The sequence below is a fragment of the Haemaphysalis longicornis genome, unplaced genomic scaffold, assembly GCF_048455015.1.
Source record: "Haemaphysalis longicornis isolate Haplotype H1 unplaced genomic scaffold, Haemaphysalis longicornis Haplotype H1 scaffold_9, whole genome shotgun sequence".
NCBI lineage: Eukaryota > Metazoa > Arthropoda > Arachnida > Ixodida > Ixodidae > Haemaphysalis > Haemaphysalis longicornis.
In genome coordinates, this window is record NW_027526460.1 from 47,589,104 (window position 1) to 47,606,425 (window position 17,322).

The window sequence follows — 17,322 nt, forward strand, 5'->3', positions numbered from 1 at the left end:
GGGCTCCCGATTAATTTTGACGGTTTGGGGATCTTTAACGTGCGCCGAGATCTCGTGAACACATTTTTTTTTACCCGATGTCGTTGGCTCCTTTTGGAAAGGTGCACCCCTTCGCACCTTTCCCAACTTCTTTGTCTTAGATGTATATAATTCATCTGTATAGGGTAGTGAAGATGCCCATACTTGCTTTTATCGTTTTCTTATCACTGTATACATGCCCACTACGGCTATAGCTCTTAGAGGGCAGCGGTAAAGAAACAAATAAAAACATCCCCACACACACGCACGCACGCTTGAACACTCACTCACTCACTCACTCACTCACTCACTCACATACACACACACACAAATACGCGTATACACATACATACATACATACATACATACATACATACATACATACATACATACATACATACATACATACATACATACATACATACATACATACATACATACATACATACATACATACATACATACATACATACATACATACATACATACATACATACATACATACATACATACATACATACATACATACATACATACATACATACACACACAAGCATTTACGTATACATATTCCCTAAGGGGGTGCAAGGTTCTGCGAAGGAAAATAGACATCCACCGTAGGTGCAGCCGCATATATCTACAAGGGATCGGTAGCAATCTTCGCTCTACCGCCAATTTAAGGTGGAGTAAAACTCAACACTCGCGTAATTTCAATTTGATGGGGACTCTTGAACTTCTCTTTCGTATCAAGTTTGATGCTTCGCCACACTTACTTGTATGTTGTGCCACAGACCTTATTTCAGTGCGACGTCTCAAGACCGCTAATCAAGAATGGTGGCTGGCCACGATTCGATGATGCCAATTTTTGGTCGCTGCATGTCATCAATTTTCTGGTGATGCTTTTGTTTTTACGATAAATGATTCAGGAAAGGTAAACAATTCAACGACACTAAAAGGTTGAAACCTAGACGACAGGGACGAAAAGATAAATGGAAGCTGGAAATGAGAGTTGAAGAAAAATAGGCCTTGGACCCAAAATGCAAGAAAATGCGACGAAGAATCAGAGATCACAAAGGAAACAAGTTCGACAAGGCCCAAGGAGTGAAATACTTGAGTGTCAAATTTCACACTTCATGAGGAGGGCGGTAGAGGCGAAAGTTCCTACATCTGGGGTGAAGTTTTTACCAAAGTAGAAATAACAGATCTTTGCCGTTGTTTCACTGAATTTCTGGTTTTATCCTGCTTTTATTCTTAGTTTGTGCCACTCCAAGTGTTCACCCTTGTTGCACCTTACCCGAAATTCGACAGCCTGGTCCCCCCAAGCTGTCTTCCACAATTTCGGCGCGGTTGTCTAACGAGTTCTGTCTCTTTTATTTTGTAGCAGTGGGACAGCTCCCGAAGGAAATATGTTTGCTCGTACCAACATCGACAACACACGTGAACGCATGCACACGCACACACGTGATCCTACATTGACAAACACTCAAACATTCACATCTGAGAACTTACACCTGCACGCCGTGGGGCACAGGGCCGTTGTTAAAAAGCTGCAGATAATATGGGTAAGCACAGCGACGTGCGCGACAACACTACAACCACACAAGTGAAAAAGTTTGGTGAAGGAATAGCTCATGTATGTTACACGCGTGACGCGAACCGAATGCGATAAGTAGAGTTGCTGAAGGCGAGGCGAAAATAAAGAAAACAAGCATCGCCGGTGAAATTTCGGAGCTGCGAAAAAACAAAACGGAAACAGAGGGCATCGTACACAAAAGGAAGAAATACTGGGACATTTTTTTTCTCTCGCTTTTATTGTCCCGTTTCCACTTACGTTTTTCTCTGCGCGTTAATCTTCTGACGAATTAGATTTCCCGCAAACACTTTTTGGCATGCGCAAGGTAGCCACAGCATGAAGCAGTTTGTACGGCCTTCAGATAGATGAATATTAACTAAATAAATAAATAAATAAATAAATAAATAAATAAATAAGTGAGTGAGTGCGTGAGTGAGTGAGTGAGTGAGTGAGTGAGTGAGTGAGTGAGTGAGTGAGTGAGTGAGTGAGTGAGTGAGTGAGTGAATGAATGAATGAATGAATGAATGAATGAATGAATACATGAATAAATGAATTATTAAATGAATAAATGAATAAATGAATAAATGAATAAATAAATAAATCCAGCCCAAAGACAGCTGACTGAACTTCGTACCGACGCACGAATAAAAGAGACGAAGAAACAAACAAAAACAAAACCTTGAAGACCGTTTGAAGACCGTTTGAAGAAGGCTGTTTGAAGAACCTTGAAGAAACTGTATACATGAATTACGTACGCTATGAAGCACGAACGGGACTATCGTGATATAACAGGAAACATAACGTTGTAATAATAATAATATTAATCCGCAGTGATACACGATAGAAGTAGTAGTCATAGGCACTATAAGTACCGAAACTATAAGTACTATGTAACTATGAGTCATATGAGTCATAGAAACGAATAGTATCGCATATAATATTTATACATTTAGTTTGTACAGTTTATACATTTCCTTTCTTGTGGCAGAATAAGAGCTCAAGGGCTAACCACTTCCTTTCGTTGGTCCTTTACTAATAGTAGAGTCGTTTTCATTCTGCATCCTATCTTAACCTTCAGTGGTGCCACTGCAGCGTCTCCAAGTTACTCGTCGGCGCCTTATCGAAGACTAAACGACTAATTGCAAACAGACTGGTTCATCCGGTTATCGATAATTCGATTGATCCCTTGACCAAGTCAGCCGATCGATTAATTTCGTTACGGCGGCGGAGGAGGTGTGACTGCGGCCTCTCACCCCGGTCGCTCCTTCTTATCACTTTTCATCCGCGACTGCGTCTGGGCTGGGTAGACACTCCCATTCCTCGTTAATGCCTTTCTTCTCCCTCGCTCTCTCTCCATCACCTTCGGGCATCGCCTTCATCCTCCCGTCCTCTTCCTCATCCCTTTCCCTTCCGCCCCAGTGCGTCGCGCAACAGGGCACCGCGGAGATCCCCGCGGAGGAGTATACGGGAATGCTAATTGGGCAGCGTGCCGGGAAGCTGTATCGACCGCACGCACCATCTCCAGCAGCACGGCGGCGGAGACGTCGGCCCTGTGCACACCGCGGAGAGAGAGCTCCCCAGCGAGTCTGGCCGCTCTGGCCCCAGTGTTCGGCGATCAGACAGCCCTTTCTTCGTCGCTCGCGAGGCGTCCAGGCGTCGCCTTGTACGTGCGGCGGAGAAAAACTTTCCCCGCCCGGCGCATTTTCCGGCCGGAGTGAGTGGAACGAGTTTCTTCCCTCCGATGAGAACCTGGAACGACCGGCGGCGCAGATGCGAAAAGTGTGGCGTTGTAATACTAGTCCAATGTTTCGGAGAGAGTCTCGAACTGTGCGCAAAGTTTCTCCGAAGGAGTTTATCCCCAGACACGGGTGGTCTTGGGGTCTTTTTTTCTTGCCCAAAGACGAAATTTTGATAAACTTGGGCTGGCTTGCTTCAGAGGGATGTAGCTGCGTCTAACTTAATGGTGTTGTTTCAGGCTAGTGATCTTTTCTCCCCTATGATAAATTTATTTATTCATTCATTTCAGGCGTGGCTGAAACAGGGCGTACTTACAAATGAACTTAAGTGAAAGAAAAGAATAAAAGCAAAAGGGAAGAATGGATGGAGGGAAAAGAGCCAAGGTAAGGGAGTAAGCATAGTGAACGTATAGTGCAGATTACAAACAAGTGGTTAAATATCTTGTGTGCAGTAGGCACTGCAGCCGTGTATCCTAATAAAGACAGTGTATCCTAATATAAAAGAAAGAAAGCAAAGAAAAAGCTTTGATTGATTTCTCTGGCATAGGAACCGGAAAACGCGAAAGTGAAATGTGCAGCGAAATCTGCAGTTGAGAATGATTTCCGGCTAGGCGGCTATCTTGTGGGTGTGCTTGGCGAGCGACGTCCTGCTGCCCGGTCCCTTCTGCAAAGGTGTACTGGCGTCATTTCCGTGACGGATATGACGTCAGCGAAATATTAGTGTATACTGGCATAAAACATTTTCGTGTTGAAATATAAAACCCGAAAACGATCAACCCTAAGTATAACGCACTCTTTTCCAAGATGAACCACAGGGACCGAAGACTCGCATCGTTGGCATCTGAATATGGACTGTGCTTGCTAAATGATGACAGCCCTACGTTTCTGCGTGGCACATCATACGGGAGCTCTCTAGACCTTTCCTTGGCTTCAACTCATTTGGCTGGCCGTCTACGCTGGTTCACTGATATTGAAACTCACGGCAGCGACCATATTCCCACATACATCAAGATTATGGGATTCCATCAGTCTTTCTCGCCCACTGTAACCGCTTATATTGACTGGCCTAAATTCCAATCCACGATGGAGGACGCCTGCCGAGATGGGCTTTCAACAAGCCTCGAGGTTGCTATCAGTAATGCAACCCAATCATCCAGGAGATATACCTCGTTATCTGCAAGAGTCACGGATTTTGATATCGAACTCGAACGCCTGCGAGCAATTCGGCGGCGCGCCGAGCGACGGTACAGGCGTACAAAATCCGTGCACGACTTAAGGGCTGCCAGACGCACACAGAAGCAAATACAGCGACGCATCGCGCAGGTCCAGGCACACAGGTGGAAATCATTTTGTGAGTCTGTCGACCCTCGGAAGCCTCTGTCCTCTATATGGAGAACAGTGCGTGGACTGGCGATGCCTGTGCAGCAGCGATGCCCGTTCAAGGCATTGGCACTCCATGAAAACCGTAGGGAGTTGGAAGTTGCGGAGGATTTCTGCGTGAGGGTTGCTGCAACAACTGATAACGTTGTATCTGCGAGGAACAGCCAAGCTCCTTGTTCCCGTGAAGAACGTATGGATGTTCTCTTTTCAATGGAAGAATTAGAGGCAGCCCTGGCATCCTGCAGGCGTCGTTCTTCACCGGGTCATGATGGAGTAACGTACTCCACCTTATGCCACCTAGGCCCTGGAGCTCGACAAGCGCTTCTGGACCTATTTAACCAGACATGGACAGATGGTGTCGTACCCCTACAGTGGAAGGCAAGCCGTCTCGTTCCATTGCTAAAGCCTGGCAAAAATCCCCTTGATCTGGCATCGTACCGTCCCATTGCCCTGGCAAGCGGCCTTAGCAAAGTCATGGAAAGAATGATCCTCACGCGGCTACAGTGGTTCCTCGAATACCACAACGCATATCCGGAGGCTATGGCCGGTTTTCGACGAGGACGTTCTTCTATTGACTGTGTGGTAGATCTAGTCACGTTTGTACAGCAAGAAAAAAGCCGCAAACGGCTCTCAGCAGCCCTCTTTCTCGACGTCAAGGGGGCCTATGATAACGTGCTTCACGAGTCAGTACTAGACGCCCTTCAGCACTTTGGACTCGGTGGCAGAATTTACAAATGGATACACAGCTTCTTGTCCGAAAGATCATTTTTTGTAATGACAGAAGACGGCCCAACATCGCAGCACATCATCAAACGTGGTGTTCCTCAAGGTGGGGTGCTAAGCCCAACCCTCTTCAACCTAGCGATAATCGGGCTTGTCCACGCTCTACCGAAGACTATCCGTATATCCATTTACGCCGATGACATCTGCCTCTGGGCTTCGGCTGTTAATCGACCTCAGCTGCGAGCACGGCTTCAAAAAGCGGCCAATGTGACGAGGGCATACCTCCGAAAGCAAGGACTCAGTATTTCTAGTGAAAAGTGCGCGGTCGTTGCGTTTACCCGCAAACCCATGTCCCGATATCCCATAACCATCAATGGAAAGTCGATACCTTACTCCAGAAATCACAAATTTCTTGGCGTGATCATCGACAGGGACCTGTCATGGAGCGCACATGTGTCTTTCTTAAAGAAGAAACTCACTGCCATCGCCCACATTTTCAAATTTCTCGCTGGAAAGACGTGGGGCACATCGGTCAGAGGAATGCTGCAACTGTACCAGGCACTCTTCTTGGGAGTTTTGCGCTACAGCTTGCCAGCGATATCCGGTACATGCTCCTCTAACCTTCGGGTGATCCAAAGCATCCAAGCGCAGGCTCTCCGCACGTGTCTTGGTTTGCCGCGATGTGCTTCAACAGTGGGCACATTATACATTGCCCAAGACTATCCTACAGCAACTTATGTGACCACTGAGACGCTACGCCTACACATCAGGCTCCTCACGAGGCTACCAAGTCACCACCTTGCGCAGCTTCCTCAGAGGCGACCACGCTCTTCCTTTGCAGCCATTGTCGCAGCGCACAGGGCTGAGGTACCGTCAGACTACACGCCTGCGGTCACACCGTCCTCCCCGTTGTGGTGCCTGGCAACACCGGACATTCGTCTGCATGTTCCGGGCATTGGAAAAAAGGCCGACTTACCACCACTGGCTCTCAGACAGTTTTCTATACAGTTACTGTACGAACAACACAATGACCGGAAGCATGTATACACAGACGGTTCTGTGACGTCCTCGAGTTCGGCAGGTGCGGTGGTTATACCATCAGAATCAACCAAGATTCGATTCCGTGTCGCCCATGTAACGAGCTCGACGGCTACTGAACTTGCAGCCATTCGTGAAGCTCTTCAATACATCATGGAAGCTTCTCCCCAAAAATGGTCCATTTTTACCGACTCCAAAGGCGCCCTGCAAAGCTTCCGAGCAGCCCTGCGCTACGGTCCTTTGCACCAACTAGTGACAGAAATTCGGGAATTATTTCACTAGGCTGTCATAAAGGGCCATAACATTGTATTTCAGTGGCTGCCAAGTCACTGTGGAATCACCGGCAATGTTTGGCTGATGCAGCTGCCCGGACAGGCCATGACAGTGAAAGGACCATCTTGCTTCCGCTTGCAAGGACTGATGCCGCTAGGCTGCTTCGTCAGTTCGCGCGGAGGACCTCCATTATTCAATGGAATACACCGGGCTTTGTGCACCCGCGCCTCCACAACCAGGACCCTCTGCTCCAGCGTCGTCTTCCGTGTGGGCTGACTCGATCACAGTCTACTTTACTTTGTAGGCTGTGGTTGGGAGTGGCCTTCACGAAAGCCTACTCCTTCCTCATCGGGATGGCCAGTAGTGCTCACTGCGACGCCTGCGAGGTTGAAGAGACAATCGACCATGTGCTTTGTTGTTGCCCCGAGTATTCATCGGAAAGACGCGTTTTGGCAGCCGAGCTCAGAAGATTGGACAATCAACAGTTCAAGCTAGAGACTATTCTAGGACAAAGATCCCTACAATCGACTTCGCAGAAGGCAACAAAAGCCCTTCTGCGTTTTATGAAGGACACAGGTTTAGCTGAGAGGCTCTAGTGCCCACGAAGGGACTAAAGTGTGTGCGCGACCCCGCTCCTATCCCCCCTTTTTCGCCTGCCATCTCTTTTATCCCCTGAACACCCCTTCCCCAGTGCCGAGTAGCAATCCGGGCTCTCAGCCTGGATAACCTCTCGGCCTTTCCTTTCGCTTTTCTCCTCCTTAGTACTAAAGGTTGCTTCCCTGCAAGCAGGGGTGCACCCTTTACAGACCGCTTGCTCTGTTGTACTGGCGTCACTTTCGTGACGGATATGACGTGAGCGAAATCTTTGTGTATCCGGGAATAAAACACCGTCGTGTTAAAATATGCATTTTGGTTGAGATTTGACCCCACAACCCTCGGATAGCGCGTCCGATACCCTACACACTGAACTATATACAGGAGGGACTGAATTATCCTACATTTTCTTGCGTATTAATGCGTATGTACTAGTTTGCCGCGTCCATATAGGTGGTAGCCACCACCGCCCCAACAGTTTTGCGGTGGCGGGGACCTTCTTTGTACCCCTTCCTTCCTCCCCAGCTACTACGGAGCCGACGCCCTTAAAGAAGCACGGCTCCTGAGATTGCGTGACGCACAGCGAAGCTAATACTGGGGCTAGTTGGTTGTACATTTATCGGTACATCTTGCTGCTTTAGGACTAAACGAACAGGACTGAACACACACAGAATTATGCACATCATCGGGTGAGTGTTCAGTCTTCTTTGTTGTTTAGTTCTAAAGCAGCTCAGGTTGCTGGTGAAGGAGGCGATAGGAAGCAGCGTTGCAGGTCATGGGGGCAGCTCGCCAGACCGCCACCACGTCCCTGCTCAACCTTGTGGCTGAGACATGATTTGCCCTCGATGAAAATCGTCGCACGTGGGCTGCGCCACAGCACTCCAGAACGACCAGTCATCGTGACCAAATGTTCATGTCACAGCGCAGATGCTATTTGCTGCTCTAACAGCATGCTGGGCCTCGTCATTCGCCAAATTTGCACATTTGGTCACGATGACTGATCGTTCTGGAGTGCTGTGGCGCAGCCCACGTACGACGCCCCACCATTTGTGGAACACTGCTCAGGATAAGCCATATCACGTCGCTTTCCATCGTCGCACCATGCCCGTGTCAACGCCTCGTATACGGACGGAGAAAAAACGTTGTTGCGTAGTCGTCACACCGAGTCCAAACTGTTTCCGCGTATAAAAACCCGCTGTCGAGCTATACCCATCGAACGCCCGTTACAAAGCCGGCGATGTATGCATGAAGGGCTGCTCGCGGATGAACCTTTGTGAAGACTTATTCACCGAATGACTGACAAGCAATTACGGTTTTTGAGTACATGAAGGTCGCCTGGTCTGTGACAGCCGGTTGAACTCGCCTGCGCTCCACAGTTGCGACGTGACCGTGACGCTACTCGTGGAATTGTGGAGGAACGACGGAAGTACGTTACAAAACGTTCGAGCGAATCGACTCCCGGCCGCGGACATGTTACTTCTAGAACTTACGCAACTACCGCGTGTAGGCGCTTGCTCACGACGCAGAACTTTGTACTCTTTGCCTTTATTTATAGACGCAAATATCCAAAAGGGGGGCAGAGGACTGAACGACCACCCCCTCCCCAAGTGCTCCCAACTGTTGCCCTGCCAGCCATGCGGTCCTCATCATGACCTTCTCCATGTTGCCATGGTCCAAGGTATCCTCGTGTCGCCAAGGAATCACCCTGAATCCGTGTTTCTACACGCCTCACACAGTAAACCATTTTCGCGTAGAAAAAAAAAAGGAACTTTTGCGCCTTTAAGTTTCCTTTTATGGTACGGTGTTCTTGTTTAATTGATTAAATAGACCGGAAGCACAACTGCGCATACGCAGATAGGGTCCGAATGTACATGGCATGCGTAATTAATTAGGCGGCCGGTCCGTGCACCGCGCACACCTAACCCTCGCCTGAAACCCTCCAATGAGTAATGATGTACAGCTGGTGATTGCGCTGTGGGCGATCTCGCGTTTCCTGATTTCGGTACTGAGAAAGGAGCGGACGGAGTTTCTCGCGCGAAAATTGCCTAGGTAGTACGCGGTGAAATTGCGGATAGCTCCGCTCCTTTACTGCGGAACGCACACGCGGGGCACAAAAGATATACTACGGCAAGACGCACGCACTCGAGGCGCAGACCACCCGACCGTTTTGCGGCAGAGAAGAGGTGGACATTGCGGACGCACGCTGCATGCGACAGGCCAAGAGGGCGCGAGTGGGAGCGGCCAAGGAAGGGCCGACGGACGAGAGGGCTCGCGTGTCGTCTCGTTGCACAGGACAGGCACGTTCCGCCGAGGAGCGCCGGCTTGTTTGAACAGCCGGTGGACCCGCCGCTCCCGGCCTGTGGTAAACAGGGACATCCGTCCACGGCGCCGACGCGCAGATCGTAACTCGCGCTCGATCGCTCCAGGGAAATTCAATTTACGACGCCATCGGACTCTTTGCATGAGGGGACCCCGTGTTTGTGTGTTCTTTCTCGTTGGTTGCACTTCTGCCGTCGGATACCACCCGGATTGCAATTCGTGTGAGGATTTCGGGCAGAGCGTGTATTGTGATTGAAGGCCTCTGAAACGCCTTGCGACGGTCGTGCGCGAAATCTTCCCGTAACCATATTTGCTTTTACGACGGGTTAGGCCTTGCACTGGCGAAAGGGAAGTTTCTCGAGACGGTTAGATCAGTTGGGTTTGGTGTCGCGGGGTGGCAGTATTATGCCCGGAAGAAAAATCATGCGCCCCTCCGTGTAAAGACGACGACGGTCGTGAGGTATTCGTCTGGGTTTGGACTTCGACTCGCAGACGGTTTGGACTTTGACTCGCACGCAGCTTGGATTTTTGATCGCAGCGGCTTTGACTTTGACCTTTCGCCATTTGATTTCGCATGAAGAAAGCTTCGCGTTCAATAATCGTCGTCGTTAGACGGAGGGGCGCATGATTTTTTTTACTAATTTCGCATTCCCATGCACCCCTCTACAAATCCAAATTGCTTCAGCTGTGTCGGATTGGCGCAATACGATAGACGTCTGGCTCACAGCGCGACGCAAGCACGTTCGATTCCGGGCACGGGGAGCTTTTTTTCTTCTCGAGGCGATTGGGGAAAGCCATTGCCTAAGTTGGCTTTCCTGCAGGGCGTTTTGGCAGTAACGGTTGGGATTTTCTTTCGACCAGGGAAAGCTTCGCGTTTCAACTCTTTCACTTTACCCCCCGAAAAACCATTACAATCATCATCATCATCACCACCACCACCACCATCACCATCACCATCATCATCATCATCATCATAAACAACAACAACATCACAATAATAATATAATAATAATAATAATAATAATAATAATAATAATAATAATAATAATAATAATAATAATAATAATAATAATAATAATCACCATCATTATCACCACCACCACCATATCAGTATGTATCATCATCATCATCATTAGATAAGTTGGTGTTCCTGCAGTGCGTTTCGTGGTGTGCACGGACGCTATCAGTGAGCCATGGAAACCTTCTCTTTCAAAGATTGCCATGGTGGGCAGCGAGCGGCCAGCTGCATCTTCATTTCCAAATAAAATCCACCCAATGAAACAAATATCTCTCTGTGTTACCGCCGTCAAACGGGGTAGAAAATTTACAACCACCATGGAATCGAAGTCACCCGTTCTCGTCTCGTCCTGCAGCCGGTTATGATGATGTCACTCTGTTTCTGGATAAAGAACAAGAACGCAAGTTTTTGTGGGAAAACTGCCTTAGCAGCCTTTTGGGATCGGTTTCCTTTTGTTTTTGTATGCTCAGTATCAATACGAGCGGTAGGAGGAGGTGAAGTTTAAGGTGAGCTATGGTTAGTTGTATTTGCGAACAGCAATAGTATGCGCCACTGAGAAGCATAGGCATAATATATTGCGCAGAGGGATTATTGAGGTTACAGAAAAGGACTGGGGCTAAGTAACCCTCTAATGAATTGATGTGAGGTTGTATAATTCGCCACTGCACGTTTAGTGCTAATACCGGTAGGTGGCGCGACCGGCCGGCCGCGTGTAGAGCGCATTTCGCTTCTTTCAGCCGTGCACCGCTTCACGAACACTCATCTACGTGAACGCTGTGATGAAAGCTCTCCCGAAATTCTTGAAGGAAATTGGCCGATATGGCTTTCCTGGGTGTATTTGTATATACACCGTTTTGCGTACTTATGGTTTTACCGACTAGAGCCTCACTGATGCGTTATTTTAGGGGCTCGGATGTCGGCGTCTCCTGTCGTAATTTCATGTATTCACGGTACTAAAACAGGGAAGCACTAGTTTTCGAACGCCTCGCGTTAGAACGGTTCGTGCTTCAAAGACACGAATATACCTCTACCCCCAACAGTTTCATCTTTTTGGGCAAAAATGCCAGGGCGCCAAGAATACCCTTATACACGGCATGCTTCGCCCCTCTCCAGGTTTCACGTTAGTGAAGATGGCCCGGTTTTTTCTTAAGATGGTAGCATGACAACGTGACGAGGCGGAAACGTCGGAAGTCGCACCGCGTTGGAAATACATGCTATCTCAAAAAAGGTTCAGTAGAAAGGGAAACCGTTGCTGCCCACCACGAGTACCGAATTAATAAAAGGTTGCCGAAAGAGCTTTGCTCGGAAAAAAACAATGGCAAATTGCTACTGGCAATCTTCTAAGTGGCCTATATACTTGAAGAATATAGACGTCCGATTTCTCAACGAAATAGAAAAATCAGGCTCAGCGAGCACCACCGGAAATAACAATCATCCCGGATACCTAAGAGGCTGCACTAGAAAGGTTCAACCATGTTAAAAAGGCTCTTAGGGACACAAACAGCACTCCCTCACCAGAGGAGGATCTGAACACCCTGGTGTAGTAGATGGCCACCACCTCCCATGGCTGCCCAACTCAACTCTCAGCCCTCAGTCCCCAGCCACCTGTCCACGGCGGCGGTCAGAACAGCGATACAGCAGAGGGTGCTAAGAATATTTGGGTCTGGACAGGCCGACTTTGAAAATTGACCCTGGAAACGTTCAACGCACGCACTCTGTCTAGCGAGGGAAGCTTAGCTGTACTACTAGAGGAGGTTTTGGACGTTATAGGGTTAAGGGAAGTTAGAAGAAGAGAAGAAAGCTTTATGGAGCTGACTAGTGGACGTATTATGTGCTACCGAGGATATCAAGAGACGAAAGAACATGGGGTGGGGTTCTTAATCCACAGAGAAATAGTAGGAACGTGGATGAGTTTATCAGCATTACCGAGAGTGTCGCAGCCGTTGTAATCAAGCTAAACAAGCGATACAGGTTATGCTACTCAAGGTATCTTAAATTGAGGTGGTCAATTTATTTCAGGATCATGGTGGTTCTATTTTTTCTTGTTGGAGGGGGAGAGTTTAAACCACACTTCTGAAAAAGACGCCTACAAATTACATTTATAATGGTTGCGTACGATATCAAACAAGTATCCGAAGCAGTTGCGTTTCCGGCTCTTTGCGAGAAGCTGAGCTTAAGCTGTTGTTTACTTTCAAATGCCATAAGGAGAGCGGGGGTGTTCTCCAGTCGCCGGTGTTGAGATGTATTCTTCGCTATACGCTGCAAACGATGGCCCTCCAAACACAGCGCCTCCAGATAATTGCAGTTGTAAAGTCTACCATCAGGTACTTAAGTACGAGTTTGGGGTGCATAGATGGGTCAGAACCGTCACATCCCATGGCTCGTGCGAGGTCATGAAATCTTAGGCGCACGGGCAAATGATTGTTCGAACAAGGGGAAAATCGCGCTGTTCAACAAAAAAAAAAAATGGCCGCCATCCCACCCTGAGAAAGTGGATGTCCGGCGAAGCTGTTGTAAGCCAGTACACATGCTGATGGGGGAAAGTATGAAATGTTATTCGTCGTCTCGGCGGGCTTGTCGCTTGCGCTCGGCTTCTCTGGCGGCGAATTCTGACGCATGCGCTCGCCCTCTAATGACGTCAACCCCCCTTTTCGAGAGCAGCTGAAAACCTAATCTTTACCGGAGACACGTGGGGTAATTCCCATTGTTCACAGGCACCTTATCACCCATCATGCGGGTTCGATGCTTGCTTTGTGTTTTTTAGACGAATACTGAGCTTTATGCTGTATGCCTGATGGCAAGAAAAAAACAACAACAACATTGCGCTGGGCTTCCCTAGCGGCAAACGCTGGGTCCTGCCTAGGTATTTTGCGTACGGCACAAAATTTTCCCACCAACGAGGGGCGAACTACTTTGCTATAAAATTCTAGGAGTATCGAAGAGTCGCATAAGAAGGCAGGCACTGAAAGCCGGGAAAATGGGGTACATAAACGCGCGGACAATCATATAGGTCACCGACTCATGAACAGGAGCGTGTACACTTTGAACGCGCGGGCTGCGTGCTGTAAAGTTGGCCATACTGGAAGTCATATTATGTCCCGGCGACGCGAGCAACTCCACTAATGGTGTGAATAACAAACTTCTGGGATAAAATATACGCAATGTGGCTGGAACACGAATCGCAAGAGCGCATCTCGCACTGATTCTGTACGTTAATGCATTTCAAGTGCTCCCTGGGCAACGTGGTGAGACAACACCGTACGCCAACAGACATCGTGAATCGAAGCTAATTGCGGGGAGCTTCCCAAGAAGCTTGAAAGAATAAAATATTACGTTTGAGGAAATCTCGTCTCATCGGGTAAAAGATTAATATTTAAAAAAACGTGTAATCGCCGACCAAAGGTTTATTAAAAAAGGCAAGGAAAACTTTTAGGTGAACAAGGGAGACATTTCAGCGAACACGACGTTTCAGCGAACAAGGCGTCTAAGTTAACAAGGCTGCCGTACGGAAGCCTAAACGTCTTTTTTACCTTTTGTAATAAACATTTGGTCGGCGATCACTCGTTCTTAACTATGAAACATTCAAGAAGTGACGCATTCTAGCCAATGAGAACAATTACAATCAAGGCATGATGTTCGAGCCCTCATGATGTGGTGAAAAGCGAAGCTAGGGTTTATCAAATAAGGTGAAAAGATGTTTGTAAAATACTCCACTTTTAACCCGCCTTTCTAATGCAAAAAAAAAAAAATATAGGGAGACAGAAGTACGGCATTTAAATAGGCCGTAATAGGCTCGAAACATCGGCCAGTGAATCTTGTTTTTTACCGTGATGAAGGAACTAAACGATGCTTAGTGCTGCTTCTACGTCACTGGTAGGTTTTAAAGACATCTTTGAGTAGAAAATAGCAGGTGATTAGTATGGATCAATGGTTAGCGTTGACCTGCGACGAAGTGACACTCTTTACTGCACAATCAGAACAAATCAATGTAATGCTTCCTTTCGTATGAAGGGAAATACTCGCTTTCTTACCGGGACCCCTGGAGCGTATCGTTTGATTCCTCCTTGGAAGGTCTCCCATCCCTTGTTGCTGCCGTCCTGCGTCAAAAACGTCCAACGCTCAAGACTCTTCCGTTAGCGAGATGCGAAGGCGTTGACACGAGTGGTAGCGCGGGAAAGATTACTCACTGGAGGGTTGCGAATCACAGGCTATGAGGGTGATGACAGATAACAGTTTTGCGGTGGTTAATAACACTCGCTGTTCATAAAACTTCACCCCCAAGAATGAGCTTGTTTAGTAAAAGACGCAAAAAAGAATCGATGCGGGATCTCCTGCGCTATTGCGTTAGGGGAGGATGCATTGAGAGCTCGCTGAGGTGGCTGCAGGGGAGGTATTTCCGTGCAAAGATAACCGCAACATGCCTAGTTTACTGCACAGTAATCCACGGGCGCAACATACCGCGGCAGCATTTGGGTTCCCTTCAGCTGGGCACTGTTATTTAAACAGCACTTGTCACCGGTATCTCTTGCACAATACACTAGGGCGGCCTTTAAGTCTCTCTAGCGTTCCGGGGCCGCTCCTTGCGTTTTTGCACGACGCAACAGAGCAAGAGAAGGGCACCCCAACGTTTGCACCCAACGTTTGCGAAGGGCACCCCAAAACTTTGCGCTGTGTGAAAACGTTTGCACGACTTACGATCACTGTCCTTGAACTTTACCCACTGCGTTTTTACACCCCCCACCCCCCCCCAAGGAAAAGCATCTCGTTTCCTTACCTCAATCAAGTAATTCTCTCTCTCTTTCTCAGTTCAGTATCTTAACCAGTACCACGCATTTTGTTCACTGTTTCGAAACAATGCCACTGTTCAGTACAGTGGCTTAAAGATCAATCCCCTAAAGGCCTGAAGTGAGAGTTATTACACAGCACATTTCCATATTTAAAAGAGTAACAGTAATGCCGGAGATTGACTAAAGCCACCTGCCAGCGCAGAGTCACGCTAAACTAGAAGCATTTCAGTGCGAAGCCCTGAATTTTATGTTGTTCGCCGTACTGCACACAACTACCCCCTAACGCGAAATGCATGTGAATTAACAGAGATCACGACAGCTTTTCCCCAGGGATGGAATAAAGAACAACAACCGTTAAATTAAAGATACTGCTACGGTTCTCCTACTCAGGTCGGGTGCCCGGGTGCTCTACGGGCACCATTAGGCTGACATTGCAGCTACCTTTACAACCCGGTATTAAGCCACCGCGCTCCCACAATGTTTCCGAGGGTGGATATTGCCCGTTCGTGTTAAGCCTCACGGGTAACAAGACTTTACGACGAAGAAACACGGGAGCGTTCTTCAGGCAGCGGCTGCACGGTAGGGTCAGCGCGCTGGCTTGGCTTGGATATTCCCTGAGTCGGAACCAACTACAAACTTTTCCCCAGTAGAACTAAATTGCGCGGCGGGGATAATTAACTAGGTTGAATCTTTTTCAAGTAATGACGTTAGCTTCCGTTGATAAGAAGGAATACTAGCGCCATCATGTGCAGTTAAGGGTGGCTTTCTCCGCTGTTGCGTAAAAGTGCACGCGTAAAGTATACACGATGCAAGATACGACTACGCGGACACGCCAGTCACAAAAACAGCGCCGGCGGAAGCCCTGGGTAAATGAAAGGGGGCCGGAAGCTGCGATAACCCTAAGGGAAATCAACGTCCGGAGACTAAGTGTGGCGCGGCGGCTCCTTAAACCACTCCTCTCTTTGCTTCACGTCTCCTCCGCAAGCTTGTTTACGCGGTGCCTCGTCATGCCTCTACATATTGGCGCCGAAACTCCCTACAAGACTTTGGCTGGCAGGCAAAACTCTCCAATTACTCCTTGTTGTGGACTTCGGCCTGATTACCTGCAGTCTCCAAGGCTAAGCTTTTTTCAACGTCGTACCGGCGGGTGTTTCCTAAGTACTCGAGTCTGTCTTGTCCACACCCTATTGAGGCTAGGGACTCTTTCTTCGGTGTACGTTGTAAACACGCCGCGTGCGGCAATACAGGCCCTGGGCAGAAAATTGGTTGTTTACATTGAACAGGACGGAACGATTGGGGGACCGAAGTTTGTTAACGTACTGTAGAGGTTGTTGGAACTGTATTACTAGGTATTGACTTCTATTTAGTGCCTTTAGTGCTTCCCTCCTCTTGTCTCTTCTCTTCTTTGTCCTTGTGCAACACCAGGGCAACAGTACAACACCAGTGCAACACCAACTTGCCCAAGGAACCTGTACTCATGCCTCCTTTTGTTTATGAAAAATCGTTAGACATTTGAAGTTTCAACTTCCCGTAAACTGCTAAAGTAAGTGGTCAAAGCTATGCACACTGCACGTCTGCTTCGTCAATTAAACGAATTTACAAGTTATTTCTATCGTGCCAACAGTTCGAGAACGCTGCAACCTTACCTGCGTTTCATGGCGATGCCCACCAGCACAGTGTACATTTAGTTTCCATTTCTAATCATACTGATGCCTGCCTTCAGGTACAATATTTTAGACTCCTATGCAAAACGCTTCGTAATTATGTTGGTATCCAAGAAGCTCTGAGTTTAAAACCTTGCCCTTTTCTTTCGAGCTCCCTTTAATTCTACCTGTTTGGAGATGACCGCGAAGTGCCGCTAAA

The 17,322-nt window shown here is 48.0% G+C and overlaps 1 protein-coding gene across 1 annotated transcript in view; it reads right to left on the reverse strand.

Annotated features, from left to right (window-relative positions):
* LOC144152777 (potassium voltage-gated channel protein Shaw-like) overlaps positions 1 to 17,322 on the reverse strand; it is a 246,572-nt gene that overhangs the window by 42,944 nt on the left and 186,306 nt on the right. Inside the window, 1 exon segment of the mRNA XM_077684222.1 lies at positions 14,704 to 14,769. Coding sequence (XP_077540348.1) covers positions 14,704 to 14,769 — 66 coding nt within the window.